At 34.0% G+C, this 26,625-nt stretch overlaps 3 protein-coding genes and 1 pseudogene across 4 annotated transcripts; 2 read left to right on the forward strand and 2 right to left on the reverse strand.

The window, feature by feature from the left end:
* The first annotated feature begins 242 nt into the window (after window positions 1-242).
* On the forward strand, window positions 243-12,619 carry LOC142549898 (ABC transporter I family member 11, chloroplastic). Of its 2 annotated transcripts, XM_075659121.1 has the most exons (11): window positions 243-414; window positions 476-533; window positions 5,760-5,839; window positions 6,239-6,290; window positions 6,379-6,512; window positions 7,005-7,119; window positions 7,240-7,326; window positions 7,630-7,678; window positions 8,273-8,357; window positions 8,970-9,046; window positions 12,284-12,619. In XM_075659121.1, coding segments are annotated over exons 1-11 (825 nt in total). In that variant the 5' UTR covers window positions 243-328; the 3' UTR covers window positions 12,286-12,619. The 2 variants fall into 2 exon arrangements, with proteins under 2 accessions (XP_075515236.1, XP_075515235.1); XM_075659120.1 differs by lacking the exon at window positions 12,284-12,619 and having other exon boundaries at window positions 8,970-9,059.
* LOC142548319 (protein LAZY 1-like) lies at window positions 9,701-12,099 on the reverse strand (annotated as a pseudogene).
* A 917-nt stretch (window positions 12,620-13,536) lies between the features above and the next one.
* On the reverse strand, window positions 13,537-15,575 carry LOC142549900 (large ribosomal subunit protein eL8y). Its single transcript, XM_075659124.1, has 5 exons — window positions 15,297-15,575; window positions 14,515-14,684; window positions 14,294-14,422; window positions 14,111-14,203; window positions 13,537-13,972 (listed from the first exon to the last, which is right to left on the reverse strand). The coding sequence occupies exons 1-5, from the start codon at window positions 15,367-15,369 to the stop codon at window positions 13,841-13,843; spliced, it is 597 nt and encodes a 198-aa protein (XP_075515239.1). The 5' UTR covers window positions 15,370-15,575; the 3' UTR covers window positions 13,537-13,840.
* Window positions 15,576-22,421: 6,846 nt separating this feature from the next.
* Window positions 22,422-26,483, forward strand: LOC142549902 (uncharacterized). The gene is made up of 5 exons (XM_075659126.1): window positions 22,422-22,876; window positions 22,977-23,032; window positions 23,264-23,438; window positions 25,838-26,028; window positions 26,140-26,483. The coding sequence occupies exons 1-5, from the start codon at window positions 22,838-22,840 to the stop codon at window positions 26,156-26,158; spliced, it is 480 nt and encodes a 159-aa protein (XP_075515241.1). The 5' UTR covers window positions 22,422-22,837; the 3' UTR covers window positions 26,159-26,483.
* The last annotated feature ends 142 nt before the right edge of the window (window positions 26,484-26,625 follow it).

Raw genomic sequence — 26,625 nt, forward strand, 5'->3', positions numbered from 1 at the left:
AACTCATAAATAAAAATCTCACAAAAAAACCTGCTCCATTTGAACATCTTTAATCTATTTAACCATTTCTAAATATTTTCATCAAACTCTTTAGACATGCGAAATCTTGTCTCTTCCCGTTAAGGAAAAAGATTATTTTCCAAAAAAATTTAAACTAAATATTAAAGATAAAAGATATTAAATGTTATTAATATTTATTAAAGATAAAGATATAATATAATAATAAAAATGTACACGAGATTTAAAAAAACAAAAGCAATGAATCTGAGAGAGTGCCAAACAAATTGAAGAGGATAAATCTTAAAACACGACCTGATCGTGTTCTCCAATGGCGATTGTCAGAATCCCATTGTCGTCTGCATTTGGTTGCCTGCTATCACCTATTGGATCCTCGTCGTCTTCTTCTCGCTTCAGGTTTACTCTTCGGTTTTCATTTGATTGTTTTCGTCGTTATTCATGTTCGATTTGGCTGCAGTTCAAATTCAGTGGCATTTCGAGCTCGCAGAATTTCCTGCGATTGTTCATGCTTCGAGGTAAGCACTGGAGTTCCCTTTTCCTTCCTTTTTTTACCCTACTATCTCCGATTTTAATGGTACCAGTTTTGACTTTGGCAGCAATTAATTGTGTTATATAATCTTATAAAAGATCGCCATCGAATGTTCCTTAATTTGTACTCTTTGTGAAATTAGATTTCCGTATCAAATCTTGATACAGGCCGTAGCAATAGCTCTTTCCCTTGAGTCGAACTGTGAATTCAACACAACGAGTATGGGAAAATTGTCATTATCTTAGGTGTGTATTATTAAAATACAATTTGCTAATTCATTGGGTCTCCTCAGTGAATTTGTAAAACTGGAACAGATTGTTCGTAATAAGACCGAAATTCGAACACTTCAAGTATGTGCCAAACTCCTTACAGTTTACTCATATAATTCTCGATAAAAAACTCCCGATGGTCTTTTTTACATTATTTATACCCTAAGATAATAATTAAGCAACAGAAAAGAATCCCAATCGGTAGTGCGGTTGCGCAGGCGGTTAGCTTGTTGACGCTCAACTGCGTGGTCCTTCTAGGTGTAGTAATCCTTCATCCATGCAGGCACTTTGCGCACTCTAGAAGCTTCTTTGATTTCTCTTTGGTTCTCTTCTTCCCCCACTTTTGAGGCTTCAGCACTTGAGACCATCTGATTTTGAGGATGGGCTTGGTGTTGATGTAGTATTCCTTTGGTGGCCCAATCCTTTAATTGTTGATCCATTAAGATTGGGTTATTACAATTTTTATATCCGTATCACTCCCCCATCATCAAAATTCACCTTGTCCTCAAGGTGTAATTCAGAGTATAATGAGCACATTTCATGGAAGTTCTCCCATGTGGCATCGTCTGGGTAATTGTGAGACCATTGAAACAAAATCTGTTTGACTTGTTGCTCTTTGATGGTAACAATTCGCATAGCTAGAATAGCAGCTGGAAATGCAATAGAATTGCTATTGATAAAATGGGCTGGAAGCTGACCAACGGTTTCTGGGGCAGTGCTGTTGAATGATTTAATTTGTGACACATGAAAAGTGGGATGAATCTGGCTAGAAGGTGGTAACTGAAGGGTATAAGCGACCTCCTCCACCTTAGCAATCACTGGATACAGCCCAGAAAAATGGAGACCGAGCTTAGGATGTAATATGGTTGCCATAGTGGTTTGACGATAAGGAGTCAGCTTAAGCAGAACTAAATCTCCCACATTAAAATGCTTCTCTTTCCGCTTAGTATCAGCTAACTGTTTCGTACGTTGCTGTGAATGAGTCAAATGTTGTCTTAGTTTCTTGAGGATCTCATCTCTTGTAATTAACTCTTGCTCAACTGCCACTAAGGCTGTTGTCCCTCGCATATATGTAAGAATGGTAGGCAGAGATCGGTCATAAACTGCCTGAAATTGAAGTCATCCCGTTAGAAGAATGATAGCTGGTATTATAATGATCTTCAGCCCAACTCAAGAAATCAGCCCAAGCAGTGGGTTTGTCCGCCAGAAAAGCCCGTAAATACTGCTCTAAACATCGATTGAGTACTTGTGTTTGCCCATCCGTTTGTGGATGGTAGGCCGAACTCATTCATAACCGAGTTCCCATAAGTTCGAAGATCCTTTGCCAAGATTTGCTAGTGAATATGGGATCCCTATCCGAATGATGGGGCGAGGCACTCAATGTAATCGAGTGACCATCGAACAGAAAAGATCAGCCACTTGGCTTGTCGTATGCTAAGTAGGTAGTGGGCCGAAGTGAGTGTACTAAGTAAATCTGTCGACAACAACAAGAATAGCGGTGTGTCCCTTGGATTGTGATAAACCGACAATAAAATCAAGGGCCACATCTTCCCAAACTTGTTCGGGAATTTCAATAGGTTGCATCATCCCAAAGGGTCGCTCAATGGAGTATTTAGTAGTTTGACACGTGTAACATTCTTGGACCCAACTTTTTGCTAAAATAAGCTAAAGGATGTACCTCCTGCATTAATACTCCACCCACTTCTACCCTAGAAGCATCAGTTTCAATAATAAATTGTTTCGAAAAATCTGGAAGAAAAAGCAAAGGCGTCGAGGACATCACATTTTTTAACTCTTCAAAAGCAACAGTGGCTTCATTGGACCATTGGAAATCATCCTTCTTAAGTAAATCGGTGAGGGTTCTGCTATAGTGGCATAGTGTCGCACAAAGCGACAGTATTAGCCCGTGATGCCCAAAACCCACGAAGTTGTTTAAATGTCTTGTGTTGGGGCCACCATGTCATGACTTCAATTTTTCCTGGATCGGCCATGACCATCCCTGCCGTCACCGAATGTCCCAAATAATCAATGGTGCTTTGAAAAAATGGACATTTGTTTTTCTTCGCAAAGAATTTTTGATTTAAGAATACACTTGAGAACCTTTTGTAAGTGTACGAGATGTTCATCCTCTGATTGACTGTAGATAAGGATATCATCGAAGAATATGATAACAAAACGGTGCAAATAAGAGCTAAAAGCCCGATTCATAGCAGACTGGAATGCAGAGGGTGCATTTGATAAACCGAATGGCACAACAGTGAATTAATAATGATCCCCATGAGTCCAAAAAGTTGTCTTGTGAATGTCCCTGGAATCCATCCGGATTTGGTGATAGCCAGCCCGTAAGTCCAGTTTAGAAAAAACTCGAGCTGCACCTAATTCAACAAATAATTCATCAATTGTTGGATCAATTGTTGGAATTGGAAAACGATCCCTGATCGTGAGTGCGTTGAGGGCACGGTAATCAACACAGAATCTCCATGAACCATCATTTTTCTTGACTAGTAATACTGGGGATGAGTACGAGCTGGTGCTAGGTAGTATAAAGCCTGAGGCAAGCAACTCTTGTTCCAATTTTTCGATTGCATCTTTTTGGAAATAGGGTTAAGGATAAGGACGAACATTTATCGGAGCAGATCATGGTAATAGATGAATACGGTGGTCCACTGATCTGTGCGGAGGAAGAGATTTTGGCTCATAAAGTACTGCCGAATAAGTTTCCAGAAGCTTCCTGCCAACAATAGGAATATGCTGGGACTCGATATCTGTTTCCTTAGTTGTAGCAGCCTCAATCAATGTAAGAAAAGTAGTGGAAGAACCTTTGTTGAGTAACGTGCACAATTGATTATAAGAGAATATCTAGATTGGAAATTTGATTTCCACTTAAACAAATCTTCTGATTGTTCCAAGAAAACTCCATTGTAAGTGCTTCATGGTCATGTTAGCACGGACCCAAGGTGCGTAACCATTGCATGCCAAGAACCACATCCATCCCCCAAATCGGAAGGACATATAGGTCAATGTGCAACTCATGGCCCTGGAAAATTAGAGAAACTTACTAGCACATTTTATCACGCCACAAATGTTGGCCATTCACCCATAAAAACACGAAAATGTTTAGTGGCGAAGCGGGGAATGCCTAATCGATTTACCAACCCTTCTTGAATAAAATTATTGTGGCTTCCAGTATCAATCAACACTTCCACCGTTCTTGGTGATGGGTAGCTGTAATACGAAATATGCGAGGATAAGGAGTATTAGTAAGAGTATGCAGACTGACCTTTGTTTCTTCTTCGATCCTGGAAAAATATTCATAAGAATTTTCTTGGTTGAAGCCATCATATCCATCGCCACTGGTTTCATCGCCCAAGAGAATCATAACTCTGTTTTTGCAACGATGATTAAGACTATATTTTTCATCGCAGCTGAAACAGAACCCTCTCTCCCCTTTGTCCTGGATCTCAGCTGGAGTTCAGCGCTTAATGGGAATCTTTGGAGCAGGGCTTGTCTGACTATTGTGGAGCGGAGGAGCCCCATCCCCTCACGGTGAAGAGAAGGTGTTGTAGTACGGGATACCATTGGGCTGCCTGTATTGATTATGATATAATCATGTTGGAAACGGCCACGAAGATCATCATTCTTTTCTTCATATAGTTGAGTTTTAGCCTTAGCTTCCTGGAGGGTATTCGAAGGGACGAGGAGAAACCCCCTTCGGATTTCTTGCTTTAAGCCCTGAATTAAAAAATTCAAGAACATGGACTAGGAAACGTTGACGATTTGGTTTATCAAATTCCCGAAATCAGCACGAAATTTGGCAACACGTCCTGTTTGCACCAACTTTGCAATTCGACCCAACGGATCATCATAGATAGAAGAACCAAAGCGTTCTTTCACTGCTGATACAAAACGATCCCAATCAGTAAGAGCTCCATTACGATCTAACCACTGATACCAAGAAGCTACTTCACCTTCAAGATCGAAGGCCACCATCTGAAGATGGATATGTCCAGGGATGAAGTGTGTCGAAAAATACTTTTCAATCGTACATAACCAGGCATGAGAATTTTCACCATTAAACTTGGGTAATTCAATTTTTAAATCCTCGAGGTAAGAGGCAAATCCCAGAGCAAACCCCTCTTTATATCGGTTGCTATCAACCACAACCTGAGATCCTTTTGGAGGCTCATATTTTTCCCCAGAAAACTCTTCAAAATTTTGATGCATCTGGCCAAAAACGAAGGTCCATGGAAGTCATATACTGCTCGAGCATTTTATTGTAGTGGGCCAATTGAGTTTCAGAGTGTTATTTGAAATTGGCCTCGATTTGCTTCATAGCTTCTGCCACCTCTTCGTTTTGCATTGTTGCCAGAAAGAGTTCAACGAGAGCACCAGTAATACGATCGAAATTTGCACTCTTCAAGTCTGTGCCAAACTCCTTACAATTTACTCGTATAATTCTCGATAAAAAAAACCCCGATGGTCTTTTTTACATTGTGTATACCCTCTAAGATAATAATTAAGCAACAGAAAAGATTCCCAATCGGTAGTGCGGTTGCGCAAACGGTTAGCTTGTTGACGCTCAACCGCGTGGTCCTTCTAGGTGACGTAATCCTTCATCCATGCAGGTACTTTGTGCACTCTCGAAGCTTCTGTGATTTCTTTTTGGTTCTCTTCTTCCCCCATTTTGAGGCTTCAACGCTTGAGACCATCTGATTTTGAGGAAGGGTTGGTCTTGATGTAGTATTCCTTTGGTGGCCCAATCCTTTAATTGTCGATCCATTAAGATTGGGTTATTATCAATTTTTATATCCGTATCAGTTTGACTCTATTATAGGCTTTTTTTCCCTGTTTTTTCTGGTTTTTTCTATTCTTAATTGAGTTGTTATGTATTGAAGAAGATAACTGTAGTTAAACGCTTTGATTCTGCTATGGCTCCCTCCCAGATAAAGGATGTCAGTTATCGACCTCCAGGCACCAAGATTGATCTGTTGAACAGAATTAGTTTCTCCCTTCCAGAGAAAAGGTATTTTACTTGTAGAAACTTTCTTCGCTTTTTAATGTTGTTGCTTTAGTTGGGCAAGTAATATTGAATCAAATTGAAAGTTTTATGGAACCAACACTCATACTATCATGAAGAGCCTTATGGACTGGTATTGTCATGACTCATGAGTCATCCCATGATTTCTAACTTGTTATCTACTCTATACAGGCTTCCGTTCTTAACTGAGCTTTATCCCATGCTATTCTTTAGTTTTTTATGTGGATATATATTTAAGGTTACTATATTGGTTGGATCTGTGTTTATTTTTCTTGTTTAATAATACATGTACATCACCATTTCTAGATTTTGTGGCTAGATTTTTATACATGAAAGTGTAAGAGATATCTTTATTAACTTGTGAATTGTCATGCATTCATGTAGCTTTGGGTTGATCTTTGGACAAAGTGGAAGTGGAAAAACTACTCTTTTGCAGGTTCATATATTCATTTAAAACCCATGTTTCATTTAAGCTGGTCTTTTGAATTTATTGATTCTCTGTGTTAAGCTGTTTTCCCAAACAGCTAATTGCTGGGTTGAGTAAACCAACATCAGGCTCCATCTACGTTCAAAGATATGGCGACGATGGCCATCCAAATCATTCTCCTGAAATGTTACACTCCGGAAGAGTTGGTATCGTCTTCCAGTTTCCAGAAAGGTATTAGCATCACATTCACTAACTTTTCTACTTTAGTGTTCAAGTTTCTTTTCTTTTATTTATGCTTCTTAAAAAAAGAACTTCCACGACACTATTAATTATCTTTGTTGTTTGACATGGTGTTTTGACTTTGAAATAGAAACAATAATATTCTATATACCTCTCAATTCCTTTGACTGCCATTTTCCGTTATTTATCTTTAAATATGTACTTTTTTTCCAGTAAGATAAATAAGAGGACCTTTTCTTTTCATCTTAGTGGTGTAGAAGATTTATTTATTACTTTATTTGATTTTGGTTTTTAAGCAAGTGCGCTTGTTTCACATGTTTGAAACCTGAATTTCGAATGTCCGTGAAGAGCCGTTTATGATATTTAGTGTTCTGTCTATTGTATTTATCATCTTTTGTCTGGTCTCAAATTTTCATCTTTTGTCCTTGTTTTCTCGTACTTTTTGTTTCTGATGTGGTCCCTGAGATGATTATATTGGTCTAGATATTTTGTTGCAGACAGCATTCTTGATGAAATAATATTCGCTTGGCCAAGACAACGAGGTGGCCTTCAATTGAGGGAGCTTCTTGCTTCTAGACTACAAAAAGTTATGACTTCAGTATGTCGAATTTAACAAAGTGAAAACACATTCATTTGAGCATGTGCCATGGACTTTTCGCACCTACCTTCTTAATGCGTACATAGTTCTGACCAGCCATTTCATGCATGAGACAATTAGGTTGGTCTAACTGGAATCTCATTGGACAAAGATCCTCAATCTCTAAGTGGTGGATACAAACGCAGGCTTGCTTTAGCAATTCAGCTGGTGAGATTCTGTATTTTCTTGATTGTACTCGATACAGTTTGTACTTTAGAATAGTTGGGTTTCTGTGTGCAGCCATTTTGTAGCTTTAGCTTATTAAAGAGAATCACTGTATGATGCTCTCATCATCATATAAACTAGGAAGAATTTGATGCATGCAGCCTTACACCTGCAAGCATTGAGGCTGTTTTAGCAGCTCCTAACTGTGGCAGTTGGTCTCCATGCAACAATGGAGCAGCACTATTGCTGTGCCAAGGCTTGTCCCTATTAGTTTATAATTTGTACATGCTATCCTTTTTTCCCCAGGTGCAAACTCCTAACCTATTGGTGTTGGACGAGCCTCTTGCTGGACTAGGTATGAAGACGAGCCTCTTTTTCTGATCCTTGATATTACATTCTCTGTTGTGTGAGATCATGTGTCGAATGTACTATTTTTCATTTGTTTCCTAATTGTCAATTAGCATTACAAGTGAGTATCCATTCCAGAATTTAGAAACTGGTGTATTCAGATAACCGTTAAGATAATTAAATGTTGACAGTGAACTGTTAATCGTTTTCTTCACAATCTCTAATTAATACCCCCATCCCCATGGCCTTCCATTTCCTGTGAGTTCAACTTAAAAATTGTGGATTCTTTTTCTTGTTTTGAGGGCCTAATCTTTTTTACAGTTTGGGGAGCAGTAGAATGATCATCATTGAAAAGAGTATCACTTTCTGTTCCATTTACAGAAATGCTAGCATCGATCAAAAGGCTTTATCATATTTATTTCTTCACACATTAGTAAAATTCCTAAAATTAGATTCATTTGACTAAAAACCAGATTCATTTGCCTAAAATTGCGTAAGTTTTTATTCTTCCTGCTTAGTTTTACAGAGGGTGCTTTGAGCAACATCTTTTTTATTGATCTATCAAATCCCTTTTTAATTCTTAAAAGTATATACCTGTCAGATTGGAAGGCCCGTGCAGATGTTGTTAAATTGTTGAAAGACCTCAAGAAAGAGCTGACATTTCTTGTTGTCAGCCATGACCTTGAGTAAGTTTACAGTTGGCCGTTTACTTTGTAATCTGACTATTTAGAGAGAAAGCGTTTATCTTCTGCATCTAGTGTGAGTTGGATTCCATTGCCTTTTATAGTGGGTATCTTGAGCAGAAAGCGATAAACCAAACCAACCTTCGGTTTGGGTCCGTTTTTAGCCAATTACAGTTCGGATCAGTTTTAAAATTAACAAAATCAAACAAATTGGCTTCTTTCAAAATTTAGATAAAAAAAAAACCGATTTTATAAATATAAAAATTATCTAATAGACTTTCTTAAAAACATAGTTTACTATGTTTTTTGCAATTATAGAAAGAATTTATTTGATTTTTAGTTTATATTATAAGCATTAAATTTATTATAATAATTTTTTGGGTTTTACAATATTTTAAACTGACCTCATATTGCAGGTGCCAAAAGTTTATTCAAAATTGTAATCAAAGAAAAAATGAAGAAATAAAAAGAATTTGGAAAATTTGTTCATAATGAGGATTAAGTAATGTTAACGTCATTGTCATAGTTACAACATCATTGTCATATATTACATTCATATTTGTTTTAATACATGTGTGTGTATTCATATTCAAAAATTTATCTACGCATCCGCAGAGAATTGGCATCTCTCGTAGACCACTCCTGGAGGATGGAAATTGGGGGAGTCTTGAGGAGTGAATACCTACATGATTGAACTTCATTATGTACTTTTGCTGCTTAACCAAATTAAGCTGCAATTTAGGTAATGCTGTTAAGCTATAATTCATTACTTGTTATTGTTCCTGGCAAACATATTCGATCAAGCCAGAAATATATAAATATTTAAACTGATAAAATGCATCTGGCTTCCAGTAAAAAGAGTGACGCAGAAATATCATAAAGGTTTAGTATTATTATGCAATAGAAAGCCATTAGTAGGCTTGAAATGAACATTAAATGAGCTTGTCTATTGTACAAGACTGAAATCAGAAACTACTGTGTACTTTTTTACCTACATGCACTTGGTCAACCTCAATACTGAAATTCCATGAAAACATCTTTTCTAAAAATTGGCTAATTTGCTGATGAATAATTATTTATCTGCCTTGGCTAAAAGATGAGATTTACGCATAATGTTACACGCAAACATTTTACACATCCAACGTAAGTAGCTTTGATTCTTGACTTTGTATCTGACTTTTCTTTTTCGGCACTCAACCTCACTTGCATGTAATAACCCATAATCAATTACATCATTGCCATCCAATACTCCATTACTTCGTAGGAAAGCTGACAGAATAGGAGAGACTCTTGTTTTATTTATTTATTTCTTATTTTCACACGTCACTCTTAATAAGGTAAAATACCATACATGACCAAAATAAACACTGCCAGTTGGAAAAGATGAGGGCTGCTTTTCTTTGCTTCCAATAGTTTTGCCTCTACAGCTCCAAGACCGAGTCTATTCTAAGATCAGAAAAAGAAAATTTTAAAAGAGTTAGATAAATGTAGTTATATGATCCAACAAGCCTAGAACAGATGGCAATTTCTATATTTCAAATTTCATCTTACAATTCAAATCTGTTTTAATCCAATGCCCGTGCCCTCCATGCTCGGTTGGAGCACCTTTGCAGATGCTATCAGAAGATAATTTCTTCGTGCTCATTTTGTTGTTTTTGGTAGCTGATTTAGCAAACCTCTATTTTCCTTTTCCGTTCCAATCTGATCACCATCCTCATTGTTTTTCTTTCCTTTTTGCAGCTTAATGAACTTTTTTCCGTACATCTCTTCAGGGTAAACTTTCTTGTGAAACATTTTCATGACCTGCATCCACCACCACAAGAAAGTGGGACATAGAGATTACTGTAGCTATTAAACATTCTTTTCATAATCTCGAGCCTCTGGAGTTTTATTAATTACCAATTTCATAAAATATTTCTTAAATAATTTAAGCTAAAGTTATGAATCATAAATGTCTTTTTTTCTCTCTTTCAATTTTTAATGCTTTTTTTTATTTCTAGTTTTCACCATTTAGATATGTTTTTTTAATTATGAAAGACAAAGCTGATAATGCCATCTGCATGATAATCAATTCAGTTCTAACAGAGATGTTTGTCAACATTGGGGTTTAAAATGGTTCGATTGGAATAAAGCATCCTGAAAGTGTATGATAGTATGTGCGCAGGGATATATTGGGTGCATTTAAAAGTCAAATAAGAAACTCAAAGTGGTTTAGCTTAAAAAGGTATCAGACAATCTGTTAATAGCCTTGTTGATGTTTAAAATCAACATGTTGCCTTCATAGTAATATACTGCTAGGTCCAGCTTCTTGTTCTAAATGGAGAACATTGAATTAACATGTAATCCTTTTAATTTTTTCCATATAAAAAATTATTAAACTGAAAAAATAAACGTTGGTTGACATCTGTCCTTTCCTTTATTTGTTAGCAGCTCTGCTTCCTCGCATTTCACTATAGGATCACTGACTGCGTCATTCCTCGTAAAGAGTTCTCCAAGGGAAATCTTTTCTTTCCGTATCTTGGTTTCTGTCTCAGCCAGCTCAATTGAAGTGGCAAAGAGGTACTTCTTGAGAGGACATGCCACCACTTGCATGCCTCCTTCAATGGGCTTGTTACTGTGAATTATCATGCTCTCTTGACCATTCCTCTCAGATGTGTCATTTGTCTTTCCTTTCTCTTCAGCTTCTAGGAACTTTTCTATCTCATAATTTATTAGTTTGAGGTCATTTGTTGTTACCTCTGTCTGTGTCTGTTGGTTGGTAACCTTTTCAAACGGTGCTGGAAAAGTTGGTGTCGGGGGTCCAACATTGAGTGGTTCTATAGAAAAAGTTCCGATTGCTAGAAAATCAAAAGGTTCAAACAGTTCTTCATTGGAGAGCATTTCCTCCACATTGGCTTCATATCTTTTTAAAGATTTTTGAGATTTGATGTTTGCTTGTGATAAAGTTTTGATAGACTCTTTGTAGTAGTTCTGCTCATCTAATGACGTCTGCACTGGAAAACTGGACAGGTTTCCTGAATTTAGAAAATAAATGAGATTCCTGGTTTCCTGTTAGCCTGGTGACAGTTAGTTTCATCCACTTTTTCTTACACCGGCATTTGTATTGTAGGAAACCTATCATCTCGGTATTTATCCTAAAACATAAAACTGTTTTGCAAGGATTACCTTTTCTACAACATTGTGGATAAGTGACTAGGGTTTATTGCCGACCAACTTTTCCTGTATTATGTATAGCAATTTATTGTCCGATCAAAATAAGAAAGGTTGATAAATTCAAAAAATAAAAAATAAAAAGAAAGGTTGATTACCTCATATATGACGTAAGATGTCACTATTTATCCTTAAAACTGTGATGACTCAAGTTTTTGTTCAGCTTATTTTTAAGCAATGAATTGAGAAAAGAGGATGTAGGAAAAAGTAAAAAGTTCCAATCTGTTATGAATTTGACAAAGTTGGAACAAGTTTTCTTGTTTTGCATCATCTTACGGTGCATAAAACCTAGAAACTGCACCAAAAAATAAAAGTTAGAGATATAACTTCATATAGCTTGTCATTCCCAAATGCTGAAGTGGTTGGACTGACCTTCATATTGAACCTTAGAGTGGGCAGATCAGAAATGGTTATCCCGGAAAATATGGTTGAATCTAAAAAGAGATGTAGGTAGATATGGAAAGTAGGATTGATTTTAAAGAGGGGAACTTATAGACTTGTTAATGGGGGGCAGATAAGAGTACATTTTCATCATTTTGTACACAAATGGAAAACTTAATGTAGAAAAATCTAAGATGAAGTTGAGCAGAGAAGAACATTGAGAAATGTACAATATAATGGTTGGAAACCTATGTCAACATTGTATTAGCTGAGGAGAGTGGGTTTGAGACCCACATGTGGGTGATACTATATTTGCTAGGAACTTGTGCGATTTCTTGGAGTTGGTAGCATTTTTCGTATTTCATGGAACTTAGCTAATAATCATCACATGATGTAATTTGTTTGTGATGGCAATCTAGCAACCAAGAATTTAAACTTAAGGTGTACACGACGTGTGGTACGACTATATAGTCATATTGGTGATAGATTCCCGTGTGATAATAGATATTTCTGGCTGAAGAAATATATTCCACTATGAGATTGCTTGAAGTTATATGGTGCCGCATAATTGGTGGGGATACAATTGTGGATTTAGTGCTACTTTCACATGAAAGATGATTGATTGATTATTCATAGGTTCTTTTTGTGTTAGGACTTAGGACCATTTACAACGCTCACTTCTTCTTAATGAAAATTTTATGTATATTTGTGTCTACGAGTTTATAGAGCTGTAAATTATAATCTTCAATTTTCTTGTTTTCTTGATAAAATTATATTTATAACAAAAAATTTATTCAATAACAAGGGAATCGGGCCATCACAACCGCCCTTGAGGACTTCGTGTCCAATCTTATTCATAAAATTGGGCTTATACTTTATCTTATTTCTATTTTTATATGGAAAATACAACTATAAGCCTGCATATATTTAGATTTTAGAATATAATCTGACAAGTTTTAACCTTTATAATTCATTTTGACATTGTGCACTAACGCAAGTATTTCTTTAACTATCCGCTAGTAAACAAGGATCATCGTCAATTATGTTTCTTGTAAAATTTATTGTCTCTAAAAATTAATTTGGTATAGTTATTTTTTTATTATTAATACTACTATTACTGTTTGTTGAGATGAAAACGGAGACATGGAAAAATATTTCTATGGGTTTTCAATCCACCATGTACAGAGTCTATATACATCAACTATCATTTATCAAGTAAAAGAAACCATCCAAGTTTACAACAGACATAACCAGCTATCACGTGGTTAACATTGAATCAGTCTGTATGTTCAATTTTAATTACAGCTGACACGACTAACATCACGTAGTTAACATTTGGATCGTAACTTTAAGTATTCGAATTTTATATGTGATCCTCGTTTACAACATAGGAATCATAATAATACTATGTATATGAATATCTATCACGCACCTGCTATCAAGACCCAATAACTAAATTGTTATTGTTCACACTAAAATAAGCCAATAAATAAAATGAAACTTACAGGTTTACGATATTAATGTGAAATTCATACAAGATATCATGAGAAGAAATAAGTCTTACGGTCTAATATTTCTAGCAAATGTGCAAAATCAGGGTGAAAATTGAAAGCAGCAAAGGAATATTAACCCATGAGAGACTAAGAAGTCACCCCATGAATTCTCCTTTGATGATTCCTACTACCATATATTTTCTAGTCATTCAGAGATCTTCATTCAAGAAAACCTAGATAATGAATTCCCTCACCAATGTTAAATCAAAAAGCAGGCTAAGAAAATCCGATAATCGAAAAAAAAAAACATCGTCTAATTAAAATCTGGGAAATAACACAAACAATTAAATTTCTCATTTGGTTCAACCACATATATGACAATAAACCCCCCCCCCCCCCCCCTTAGGTCATCCTTTGAGCAGCCTCCTTTGCAAGGAGTTTTTCTTTGGCTTTTGTCTTAGCCTGAGATTTTGAGCCCATAACACCCCCTCCCCACTTCTTCCTAGTCTCATCATACTTGTCATTGAAGTTGGCCTGTAAGAAAAGTTGAGAAAGCACATCATATCAACATTGGGGCGAGGGTGACCCAAAAATTTAACTATAAAAATTTATCACATAGAGCTTGTTCGAAGCTGCAGAAAATTTACACCATGTTTTTGGTAAATCTCTTACCTTGATAGCTTCCAAAATTTTACTGAACTCCATTTTGTCTTCATTCTTCACGGAGGTCAGACACAAGACAGATGCAGTCTTCTTGTGAACAATCTGCAAAATACCATGCACAAACAAAATTAAGTTGGTATCACAAATATTTACAAAGGGTTTACCAAATACCATGAGATAACAAACACTTACAGTTCCCAACCTAGCCTTCCCCTTTACAATGCAGTATGGAATTTCCATTTTCCTGCATAAAGCAGGGAGCCATACAACCAATTCGATTGGATCCACATCATGAGCAATAACAACCAACTGGGCCTTGTTCTGCAATAGAAGTTTGATGGCACCATCAGTTTCTCGTTGCTAATACTTACTAGACGAAGTATGCACATCGAGAAGCAGAATAACAAACCCACCTGCTCAATCAGATAGGTCACATGGTTCAGTCCATATTTCACGACAATAGGCTTCTTAACTTCAGGAGTTTTTCCTTCAGCTTCAGCCTGAGCTCTTTTCAGAAGGCGTTCTTTCTTCTGAGCTTTATCCTCGGGCCTGTATTTGAGCATCATCTTGAACAGATTTGAAGCTGCAAATCCAAAAAATAATAATTTGAGTATTTGACTGAGAGTATCCCTCGAAATATTTCCTATCAGCAAGCTAGAATGTTTCAGTAATATGTTACCATAATGGATTCCAGTCAATACAGTATTCAGCAGATCAAGGACAGAAATACCTTACATCCCTCCAGTGCAAATCAATCAAGAATGTAAAACAAGTAGATACGAGTCCAACAAAAAGGTACCTAAATCTTGCAACTTATCACTCAAAACGACACTAACAACAGTACATCACAAAGTATACCACTCAACTCCTATTAAAACTTGAACAAATTAGTGTGTCAATGCATCATGCTCGAATGAAATCTATAACTTGGACTGGAACTAAATGTATAATCATACATGCATCTTAATCATTAGACACAACAGATGAAAACATCTGCAACAAGGTCACCATCAATTCATAGAACAGAGTCGCATCAACCAAAAATGGGAATAAAAATCTCACGAGCTCCGACTAGATTCGGATCAATTGAAGATTAACACAAAAAAGAACGAACTTTACATCGCTGCCCCTTTCCGTAACAAACCTAAAAAATATACACTGTTGAAACGAAAAGATTTAGATAAGGGCAACAAACCCAAATTCTTGTCTAGGGTCTTGGAGAACTGATGAATCGGCGGCGGAACCTTCAATCGCTGCTTCAAAATCATCTTCTTCCGTTGAATCCGCACCACTTGAGGCCATTTCACGTATCTATGAAGATCCTTCTTCGGTGGTAAAGCTCCTCCTATTCCGAATTGCTTAGGACGTTTCTCGAAGAGTGGATTGACCACTTTCTCGGCCTTTTTCTTGGCAGCAGCAGGAAGCTTCGCGCCTTTCTTGGGAGCCTGAAAGAAGAACCCACATTATTCAAAAAGTATTGACGCGTGTGGACGTGAATGAGGCTGAGAGACTCACCATTTCTCAAGTGCAGCAACCTGAGGAATGGCTGGCTATAAACCCTAATCCTGTTTTTTTATAGAACATTAATGGGCTTCAACTTGGGCCCAATCCATATACTAACCGAATGAAATCATAGGTTAATTTTATAGTTGCCTAAAACACTCTTTTATCTTATCAACAATTTCTTTTCTTTCTCTGTGTTTTTGAATTTTTAAATGATTATATTGCATCTAAGATAATATATATATATATATTATAAAAATATTTTGGAAATTTTTTATATTTTGATATACACAAAAAAATTGTGAGCCACGAGACGTTAATTTAAATTGGTGAACAATTTTAAACCAATGAAATTATTATTTTTTATATTCTTAACTATCTTTTTAAACCAATGATATTGTTACAAATATTTATTTTTTCGTATAATATGTATGTAATCGAACTCTTTTAGTCATGACAAATATAAATATGGAAACTTGGAGATTAAAGTAATTGAAAATTTTTCTCATTTAGAAATTTTCAATACGTAAATTAAATATGGAGTACAAATAATTGAACCCATCACGAGTACTTAAAATAGACAAAAACTTGTGTGAGACGGTCTCACGGGTCGTATTCGTGAGACGGATATCTTATTTGGGTCATCCATGAAAAAGTATTACTTTTTATGCCAAGAGTATTATTTTTAATTGTGAATATGGGTAGGGTTGACTCATCTCACAGATTAAGATCCGTGAGACGGTCTCACATGAGACCTACTCCTTAAAATATGATCAACAAAAAAAAAATTCTACTTAAGCATGATGAAATATTTGAAGTTTCTAGGTTAATGAGAAATGAACTTGAATATCATGGACAAGACAGACAAGACTTAAACATTTCATGTCCATATGAAATGACGTAGAATGTTGTGAAAAAATGTTTGAGGAAGATCCCAACAATTTTAGGCTCTCCTGTGTGTATAGAAGACAAGTGTAGGGAGTTCTAGAACTATCTATTGTAAATAATTAATCGCGAACATGAATCCGTATCCATATTATTTGAGAAAATTTTCCTTCTCAAATATTTAATTACACGGTAATAATAATTTTGTTTATTTAAAATAATTTTACATAGGATCTAATACCATTTATAGACTATAATAAATTAATTAATAAAATTAATAAATATAATAGTATCGTTGAACATACACACAACGCAATACATAGTGTTATAATCAGGCATGCTTCCTTTCATTCTACAATTGCTTGAACCAATCGGAGTGAGCCGGTGTTAATTTTTTTTTTTTTTGAAATTGTCTCCTTTAATACCAAATATTTTCCAATGCACTATTCTCACCAGTTTTTTTATATTTAGTAACAGAAACATTTGCTAGGCATATGTAAATTTGTTTAATATTCCATCTCTCATTTAATAACAGAAAATATTTAGTAATTTTGTTTACTATTCCATCTCTCATTTCATTGTGATTTTTATATATTTTGTAGAATTTGAAATCCATTTTCAACTCTAATCTTCACTCATGATCCCATCAAAATAGTTTTGGTTGTGGAAAAACTTGTGTCTTACAAAGTCAAGGATTCACCTAATCGAAATCAAAATATAACATACTGACATGTTGATGGCTTGTTGCTGATGTACTGTTACACCCCAAGTAGTAGCCCAAGTAATTAGGGGAAAAAATGATATAATTAGATAAAATAATATAAGCTTTGATCAAGATAATATTTGAAAAACAAATAATTAAAATGAAATAAGAGATTTTCCCTTACCATGATTTTGGTATTATCTTTTAATTAATAATAAGAAATTTTTAGATAATGCCACTAGTAATTTTTTTAGTTAACTGAATTTTATTGGGCTTGGAGTTGGTGTTACTACCCAATTACATAGACCAATTATATAAAAACCCTTTTATATAATGATTATACGTAAAACCCTCACCACCAAACCCTACAACAACAACAACAATAACAATAATAATAATAATAATAATAATAATAAAACTGAAGAATAAAATCATTACACATCATCGATCGAATTAAGAAGAAAAGTCTACCATATCAATTTGGTATCTCTTGATAGAAGTAAGTTATGACAGTTCTCTTTTGTTCGTTTTTTTGTTTATTTTAGGTTCTGTATTAATTGGACTTTTGGTGTAAAATATTTAATAAAAATTGGATCAGATGGGATACATATCTTAAATGAAATTTAAGTTTGTGATTGATAAATATTTGAAATTTAATTGTAAATTTTAAGTTACATGTTGTTTATTGGAAATCATTTCAATCATGGTGCTTCAAATTTATACCTTTCGGGTATTCTTAATCTAGATTTTAGTATTTAATTACAAGTTTATAATCTTTTCGGATTAGTCTAAATCATATCAAATTCACGTTGTTAGGTACGAGTCATACATTTCAATTAGTAAATAGAAACTATTATATTTTAAAACTTTTGAACCTTATAGACATACATTTACGTCACTTACATATAATTCCAGAAGCCATAATTCGACTGAATATTTTTACGAGTTTGAATACTAGTGGAACTATATTTTGGTGAGTGTAAATTTAATACGAATCATCAACGTACAATCGTACGTAGTACTGTTAAATTAAAGGCAGTTTATTATTTAAAGACATGGAGTCTTAGATATTATTGATACTTTGTAAAGCAAATGTATTTGAATTAATTTTCATAACCGATGAAAAGCGAACTAAAATCGGCCGAATTAACCGATTAACTTTAAAAAAATTTTGAGATTTAACTTTAGTTATATATGTAATTTTTCTTGAACACTACAGTCTACACAAATGCATAAAAACATAAAACACACACATCACAAATGTATACGTTTTGTTTGAACACAATTAATACATGTTTTTTATAAAATAACATAACATGGGCAGGCGGCGTCTCGACCGGTGATGAGAGATGGATGGACGGTGGATGAAGTCAAGAGTGGAGAATAGAGAAGTGAGAACGAGAAAGTCAAGGCGTTTAGAATTAGATTAGAATTAGGGTTGATTTTAAAATTAAAAATGTAAATATTTATAAAAATTGATAAATAATAAAAATTTATTAAATAATAACATTTATTATATCGTAATTCGGTTAACCGATTTCAAAATTTTGAAAAATGTAACCGAACCGAATTAACCGATATAACAATTTTTTTTAATTTGAAAACCAAATTTTCGAAATAACCGAACTGAATTTTCGAATTTGTTCGAGTCGGTCGGTTAATTCGGTTTAACCGAAATCTTGTTCACCACTATCTCTTGGTTCCTGCGGGTCAAAGTACTGCATGTGGGGAAGCATGTAAGCCACCTCTTGTTTCCCTATGTCAAAGTGCTGCATGATAGAAATTTTGATCTGGATTATGTTATTAATTATTTTTGTATTCTGTCATCCTAGCTACACGTGTATTTATTATTTATTTTTGTTAAAGTTTTTGTTGTTATCCTTGAGATCGAATTAGTGGCTGGATATATGAGTGTACTGAATAATTTAGTTTTCACGTAATAATCTGAATGAGGAAGATGAATGCGTAAAATATATAGAAGAGATCATTGAGGATGATGATGACATAAAAGATGTTCCATAGAGTTTGGAGGCTCAAATTCTTTCATTTGAGTTCTTCTAGGATTCGTGGATTATTTTCTTTTAAATATTTTGGCTAATCCTTTGAAAGACTGATTTATTTATTCGTTGATATGATTGAGAGATTGACTCATTGTTTTCTTTTAATAAATAAGTTATGATTCTTTATAAATTTTAGGCCTTGTGTTGATTATATGGGCTATCGATACTTTAAATAAGGCTTGACCTCCACAAATATTGCGTGTGTTTGGGCGTGCGAAATCTGGGCCTTACATATGCTGTGGTAAACTTCCATCGCGTATCAGAATCAAGCAAAGACAAATATGCGAAGATGTCAGAGACGATTGAAGGGATTCAAGACTTCTTTAATTAAGATATTATTAAGCTTCCATCTCGTTTTTAATGGATTGTGAATGAGACTCCACCTCCCACTAAGCCATCAATTGATTATGTATTTCTATTACACTCACAAGGTAGGGCGCAAGTTTGAAGAAATATGTTAAATCCATGAATTTTCATGTCTAGTCAAGCATCCAAATGAGTTTAAAACATGTGATTTTTTTTACCTTTGTTCCACTATACATCTTTGTTGTGATATTATAATGAGTTGAGTCACACAATTTCTTGATTATCTAGAGCCTTTGACCACTCTGATTGCCAATATTATTTTTTCTAAACATACAAAAATTGTCCATGTACTCGTTACCAATAAACTAAGGCTCTGTTTGATACGTGTGATAGGATAAATAAATGATTAATAATTAGAGTGATTAAAAAATAATATATATTGATTAATAGTATGGTTGGATAAATAACATGGTGTTTGGTATGATTTTAAAATGATGAAATAAATTTGTAATTTTATTGTAATGACCAAAATGTCCTAAATGCTAATTAAATATATATCCTTAAAATAATTGGATAAATAATTAAATATTTGTAATTTTACATTTATTAAAATTAATTTAAATATATTTATCATAAATAAATTTGCAAATATGCATTTACTTTAATAATTAAAATAGCAATAATATTTTGAATGTTAATGTTAAATAAAGTTTTAGTAATAATTATAATGTTATTGTTTTTTCTTAAAATAATTATAAATATTCTTAAAATAATTTGATAGATAATTAAATATTTATAATTAATAATTAAAATAGTAGTAATATTTTGAATATTAGTTTTAGTGTTAAGTAAAGTTTAATGATATTATAATATTATTGTTTTTTAAATAATTATAAATATTCTTAAAATAATTAAATAGATAATTAAATATTTATAATTATAATTTATGATTATTAAAATTAATTTAAATATATTTATTAGAAATATATTTGAAAATATTACGGTAATCATTAAACACAATAAATTAGAATTTAATAAATATTTATTTTCATAAGAGATAAGATGATAAAAATGTAATTTATGGTGTGTTGATAACTTATCCAACTTAATTTGTTAGATCAATAATCAAACAATTAATCATAAAATTAGGTCTTAAATCGGGTCAAAATGATTATTAATATATCTTAAAATTTTAACCAAACATTAGATAAGTATGTGATTATTCATCTATCCTTATTTAATAGTGAATTTTATCGATCAAGCTAGTTGTAGGCATCTTCAACCGGTGTACGTGAATAACTGATTTGATTGCTTGCTATTTGGGCTCGTGAGGTTTTTCCAAGAAACAAAGAACATGCTTGGTCTCTGCTACTTTCTTGAGTAGAGCATAATTAATAAAACGCCAATTCTGCTACTCGTGTCACCTTCTCTCACAAGATAAACAAGACATCAACCGAAACAAGCTGAAAAAAGATTTCTGAAAATTATAGAGTAATTCTATCAAGAATTGATGAGCAAGATTCAAGTTTTCTCACAAATGGAATTACAAGTTGGCAAGCCAGATTTGACACTACCTGACAATCCCATAAAGCATCTCTACTTATAGGTAGTTATTTCACTTCTCTTTCGGATAATACCATAAATGCCTTTAAAACATACCATCAAATAGCAGTCACTCGTACGTATGCAAAGAAAATAAAGTTCAAAATTTGAGATTTGCAACAATATTAGCAGCTTGAGCCTTGAAGTAGCACTCGGTCCAATATGGATGTCTAGCTAATAAAAAGCTGCGGAGACCAAAAAAGGGATGAAAAATAAATATGAATCTATACAAGGCTGTCTACAAAATTACTAGGAATTCCGAGACAAGATTCTCGAATTTAGGAAATACCAATATTTTTGTAAAAAAAAAAAATTGAGATCCCTACTTTCTTCTGCTTAAACGAAGTAGCGTCTGGGTGGCTATTAATCCCAAGATTGCTGATTGTTATTCTTGAAACACCCAGCATGAATTGAGAAATTTGATGTTTTTTAAAAAGTATCAGGGATTTGTTTGCTCTTAAAGTCCTATATTCACTTGGTAAATTGAATATGGTACTTCACCCAATAATCCATGATTATTTCCAAAACAATTTATCTCTCAAAACTCGTTACAAAAGAATCATTAAGGTGCATCCCATTCTTAACTTATGTTCAAGTCATGCACAAATGAATATTAAATCGTTGCTAGAGCAAGTCTGTGTAGGATCATATCATTACAAATCTTAACCGAAAAGATATTTAATTTAACAAATTGATAGACTGACTGACCACATGCAAGTCTTTGAAAACAAGAATCAAACCCTTATTTAACGAAAAAGAAAAATAATGAAAATATTTACCTCAGCGGATAGAAGATAAGTAAGAGAGAGAGCCGAGAGCGGCCGGCTTTTAGCAAGATTTATAGCGGAAATATTTACATCCTTTTCCTGATTAAATAAACTAACATAATCGAATAAATTTCGAAATTAGATTTTTTAATTTTGTAAAAAAATTAGTTAAATACCGGTTAAACTGAATTAACTGATTTATTTTTTAAATAATAAAATTCAATTTATTTATATTGCCAGGTATAATGTTTGGGCTATCGAGTGCCCGCCCAAAATTTTTACCCCACCAAGCCCATAAGAAAATAAATAGTTTTATCTTTAAATGCCCTAGCTAGATTCTAAATTCAATTTCAGTTCTCACGAGAATCGAACGAAATCCCATATAAACAGATGAGAGAAATCGAAGCTTCCCACAAAGAGTTTGTTTGATGGCCGATTGTTCTTGAAGCTTTAAATCTCGTCCTTGGGGTGAGTTTTACTTGTATTTATAGTTAATTTCCCATATAAGGAGATCCGCAGTTTAATGTAATGGAATAGCTTTGTTTTTGTTTTTTGTTTTTATCACCAACTTGAAGACCCAATCTGAGTGATATATATGGAGGGGAAATGTTTTTTTTAGCATATCTTGAATTGTTCCGTTTGAAAACAATGAAAATTGTTCATTCCTTTGTTTCTTCGTCCCACTTTTGCATATTCTATGTTTTACGGGAACGAATTAGGTGCATTAAGAAACCCACCCCGTGTGTGGAAATACAATCACCGACTCTCGATTCATCTTCAGTGATTGTTTTTATCGTATTTGCTACGGCACCAATCAGAAGACGAAACGTGTGAAAAACCACGTACACCGTATCACCCGATAACAACTCATTTCATCCTTACCACCTCTCCTCCTTTGAAAATGTAACCTATGTTCCGCTTCTACGTCTCTCTTCCTGTTCGCTTCGAGGTTTCCTCTCTCGAATTACTTTGTGTGTGATTATTATAATCGAATCACCAATTTTGGACGTTGATTTGTTGTTTGTTTATGTTTTAATGTTAATTAACAGGGGATTAGGAGCTTGTACTCTGACAAATTATTCCCGTCTGTGTACTCTGCGAACAGGTAAGTTGATGTTAAGAGACATATCCATTTTTGGTGTTTTTGTGGTATTGATGTTTTAGTTAATCGTTGATGTGTACTGATTTCTGATGATGTTTGCTTTGGGGACTTTGTTTAATCATTTTATTGAAACCCTTCTTTTAAAAAATAACTGTTGAGCTTTCGTTGTATCTAAATAAAAAATATAATTTTTAATCTGAAAAATATAAAAATTGAATGCTATCACAATTTTAGATTAATCAACGCCTTGCTTTGGGAACAAATTTTGATTTCCCGGACCTCTTATGAGGCCGACCGCTCAAGTACAGGCCCAATAAGGCAAACCTATCAATACACTATTCACTTCTCTTCTCCGGCTAAAAGTCGGCCGCTCTCGGCTCTCTCTCTTACTTATCTTCTCTCCGCTAAGGTAAATATTTTCATTATTTTTCTTTTTCGTTAAATAATGGTTTGATTATTGTTTTAAAAGACTTGCATGTGGTCAGTCAGTCAGTCAATTTGTTAAATTAAATATCTTTTTGGTTAAGGTTTGGAATAGTATGATCTTACACAGACTTGCTCTGGCAACGGTTTAATATTCATTTGTGCATGGCTTGAACATAAGTTAAGAATGGGATGCACCCCGGCGAGCTTCAGAATTTAATGATTCTTTTGTAAGAGTTTTGAGTGATAAATTGTTTTGGTAATAATCATGAATTATTGGGTGAAGTACCATATTCAATTTACCAAGTGAATATAGGACTTTAAGAGCAAACAAATCCCTGATACCTTTTAAAAAGCATCAAATTTCTCAATTCATGCTGGGTGTTTCAAGAATAATAATCAGCAATCTTGGGATTAATAGCCACCCACCGCTACTTCGTTTAAGCATAAGAAAGTAAGGATCTCAATTTTTTTTACAAAAACATTAGTCTTTCCTAAATTCGAGAATCTTGTCCCGGAATTCCTAATAATTTTGTAAACAACCTTGTATAGATTCATATTTTTTCATCCCCTTTTGGTCTTCACAGCTTTTTATTAGCTAGACATCCATATTGGCCCAAGTGCTACTTTTAGGCTCAAGCTGCTAATATTGTTGCAAATATCAAATTTTGAACTTTATTTTCTTTGCATACGTACGAGTGACTGTTATTTGATGGTTTGTTTTAAAGGCATTTCTGGTATTATCCGATGGAGAAGTGAAATAACTACCTATAAAGAGAGAAGCTTTATGGGATTGTCAAGTGTCAAATTTGACTTGCCAACTTGTAATTCCATTCGTGAGAAAACTTAAATCTTGCACGTCAATTCTTGAAAGAATTACTCTATAATTTCCAGAAATCCTTTTTCAGCTTGTTTCGGTTGCTGTCTTATTTATGTTGTGAGAGAAAGTGACACAACTAATAGAATTGGCGTATTTATTAACTATGCTTTACTCAAGAAAGTAGCAAAAATCAAGCATGTTCTTTGTTTCTTGGAAAAAACTCACGAGCCCAAATAGCAAGCAATCAAATCAGTGATTCACGTACACCAGTTGAAGATGCCTACAACTAGCTTGATCAATGAAACCCACTAGCTAGTACTATTAGTTTATTGCTAATGGGTATATGGACAATTTTTGCATGTGCAGTAAAAATAATATTGCCAATCAGAGTGGTCAAAGGCCCTAGATAATCAATAAACTGTGTGACCCAACTCATTATAATATTACAACAAAGATGTATGGTGGAACAAAGGTAAAAAAAAATCACATGTTTTAAACTCATTTGGATGCTTAACTAGACATGAAAATTCATTGATTTAACATATTTCTTCAAACTGCGTATTTTTTAGTTCCTACCTTGTGAGTGTAATAGAGATACATAATCAATTGATGGCTTAGTGGTAGGTGGAGTGTCATTCACAATCCATTAAAAATGAGATGGAAGCTTAATAATATCTTAATTAAAGTCCTGAATCCCTTCAATCATCTCTTACATCTTTGCATGTTTGCCTTTGCTTGATTCTGATACGCTATGAAAGTTTACCACAGTATATCAGCAACAAGCCAACAACTTGTCAGTCTGTTATATTTTGATTAGGTGAATCCTTGACTTTGTAAGACATAAGTTTTTCCACAACCAAAACTATTTCGAGGGGATCATGAGAGATGATTAGAGTTGAAAATGGATTTTAAATTCTTTAAAATATATAAAAACCACAATGAAATGAGAGATGTAACAGTAAAAGAATTAGAATTTTTTTTTTACATACCTAGCAAATGTTTCTGTTACTAAATATACAAAACTAGTGAGAATAGTGCATTGGAAAATATTTGTTATTAAAGATTAAAGGAGACAATTTTAAAAAAAATTTACACCGGCTCACTCCGATTGGTTCGAGCAACTGTAGAATGAAAGGAAACATCCCTGATTATAACACCATGGCTAGCTCTAATCTAAAAACATCCGTCTTATTCAGTATCCACTCACAGTGAAGATGCTAGAATTTAATAACTAAGCCAAGTCATTCAATTAAACACCCCTTTCTCCTTAAAAAATTAATTATACAACAATAATATTGCTGTATGTTTGAAATTATTTTACATAGATTCTGATACCATTTATGGTCCAAAATAAATCAATCAATATAATCAATAAATATAAGAGTATTTTTGTCATTTTTATCATTTTAGGGAGTTTAAACAAAGTTTTTTGGATGTAGAGAGTTATGATAAATTTATGTTTTTATTTGAGATTTTATTTTCAATTTACCTTAAAATTTATCCCCATACTTTATTTTTATGATAAAATATATTAAAAAATATTATTCCATTTGGACAATTTCAAGCTTCCAATAGCTTTACGAACAATCACTCATTCCTGTGAAATGGCATTGACGAATTTCCTACTGACGGTGGCCGGAGTAAGCGCCGTGATTTTGCTGATGAGGAGTGACGTCAAACAGTCTGCTTCAATCTTCCGCCGCAACGTCCGTCACATCCGTAACTGGCTCGAAGAAGAGTCTACCGCAGCCGCCAAGTATGTTCCTTTAAAAATTATTGCTTTTTTTTTTGGCATCGAAGATAATTAGTTTTTCGTTGTTTTCCTTTCACTTTTGTTATGTTTCACTATGTTTTCGACTTTTGTTAGGTTATGGTTCTCTGGATGAATCCATTTATTGCTAATATTAGGCAATCGATGCTTTTTGACTACTGCGTAATTTTTAGCATAGAAGATAGGTTACGAAATGAGGGCTTCGATGCTTTGGTTTGATAAGGCCATCCAAATGGGTTTAGGTTATTTGTTTCTTTGAAGTGAAACTTTACCCGGTGGTGAAATGCTGATTAAAATTATCAAAATTCCTTGATGAGGAGTGTTATTAGGAACATGACGATCTGCATATTTTTGTAACAGTATTCAAGTTTTTATTACCAAAATATACTTTTTTCGGGTGTGGGCCTGAATCCTTCACCCGTCCGTTGTGCATGACGTTAATGCAGGGAAATGGAGAAGGCAAAACCTAAGGAGATACCTGAGAAAGACATTCCCAAAGAGAACAAGCACTAGAGCTTCTCGATATCTAGGAGGTTGAGCATGGCTGAAGTGTAGTCCATAAGAAAAATTTTGAACATATCT

The sequence above is a fragment of the Primulina tabacum genome, chromosome 6, assembly GCF_025594145.1.
Source record: "Primulina tabacum isolate GXHZ01 chromosome 6, ASM2559414v2, whole genome shotgun sequence".
Taxonomy (NCBI): domain Eukaryota; kingdom Viridiplantae; phylum Streptophyta; class Magnoliopsida; order Lamiales; family Gesneriaceae; genus Primulina; species Primulina tabacum.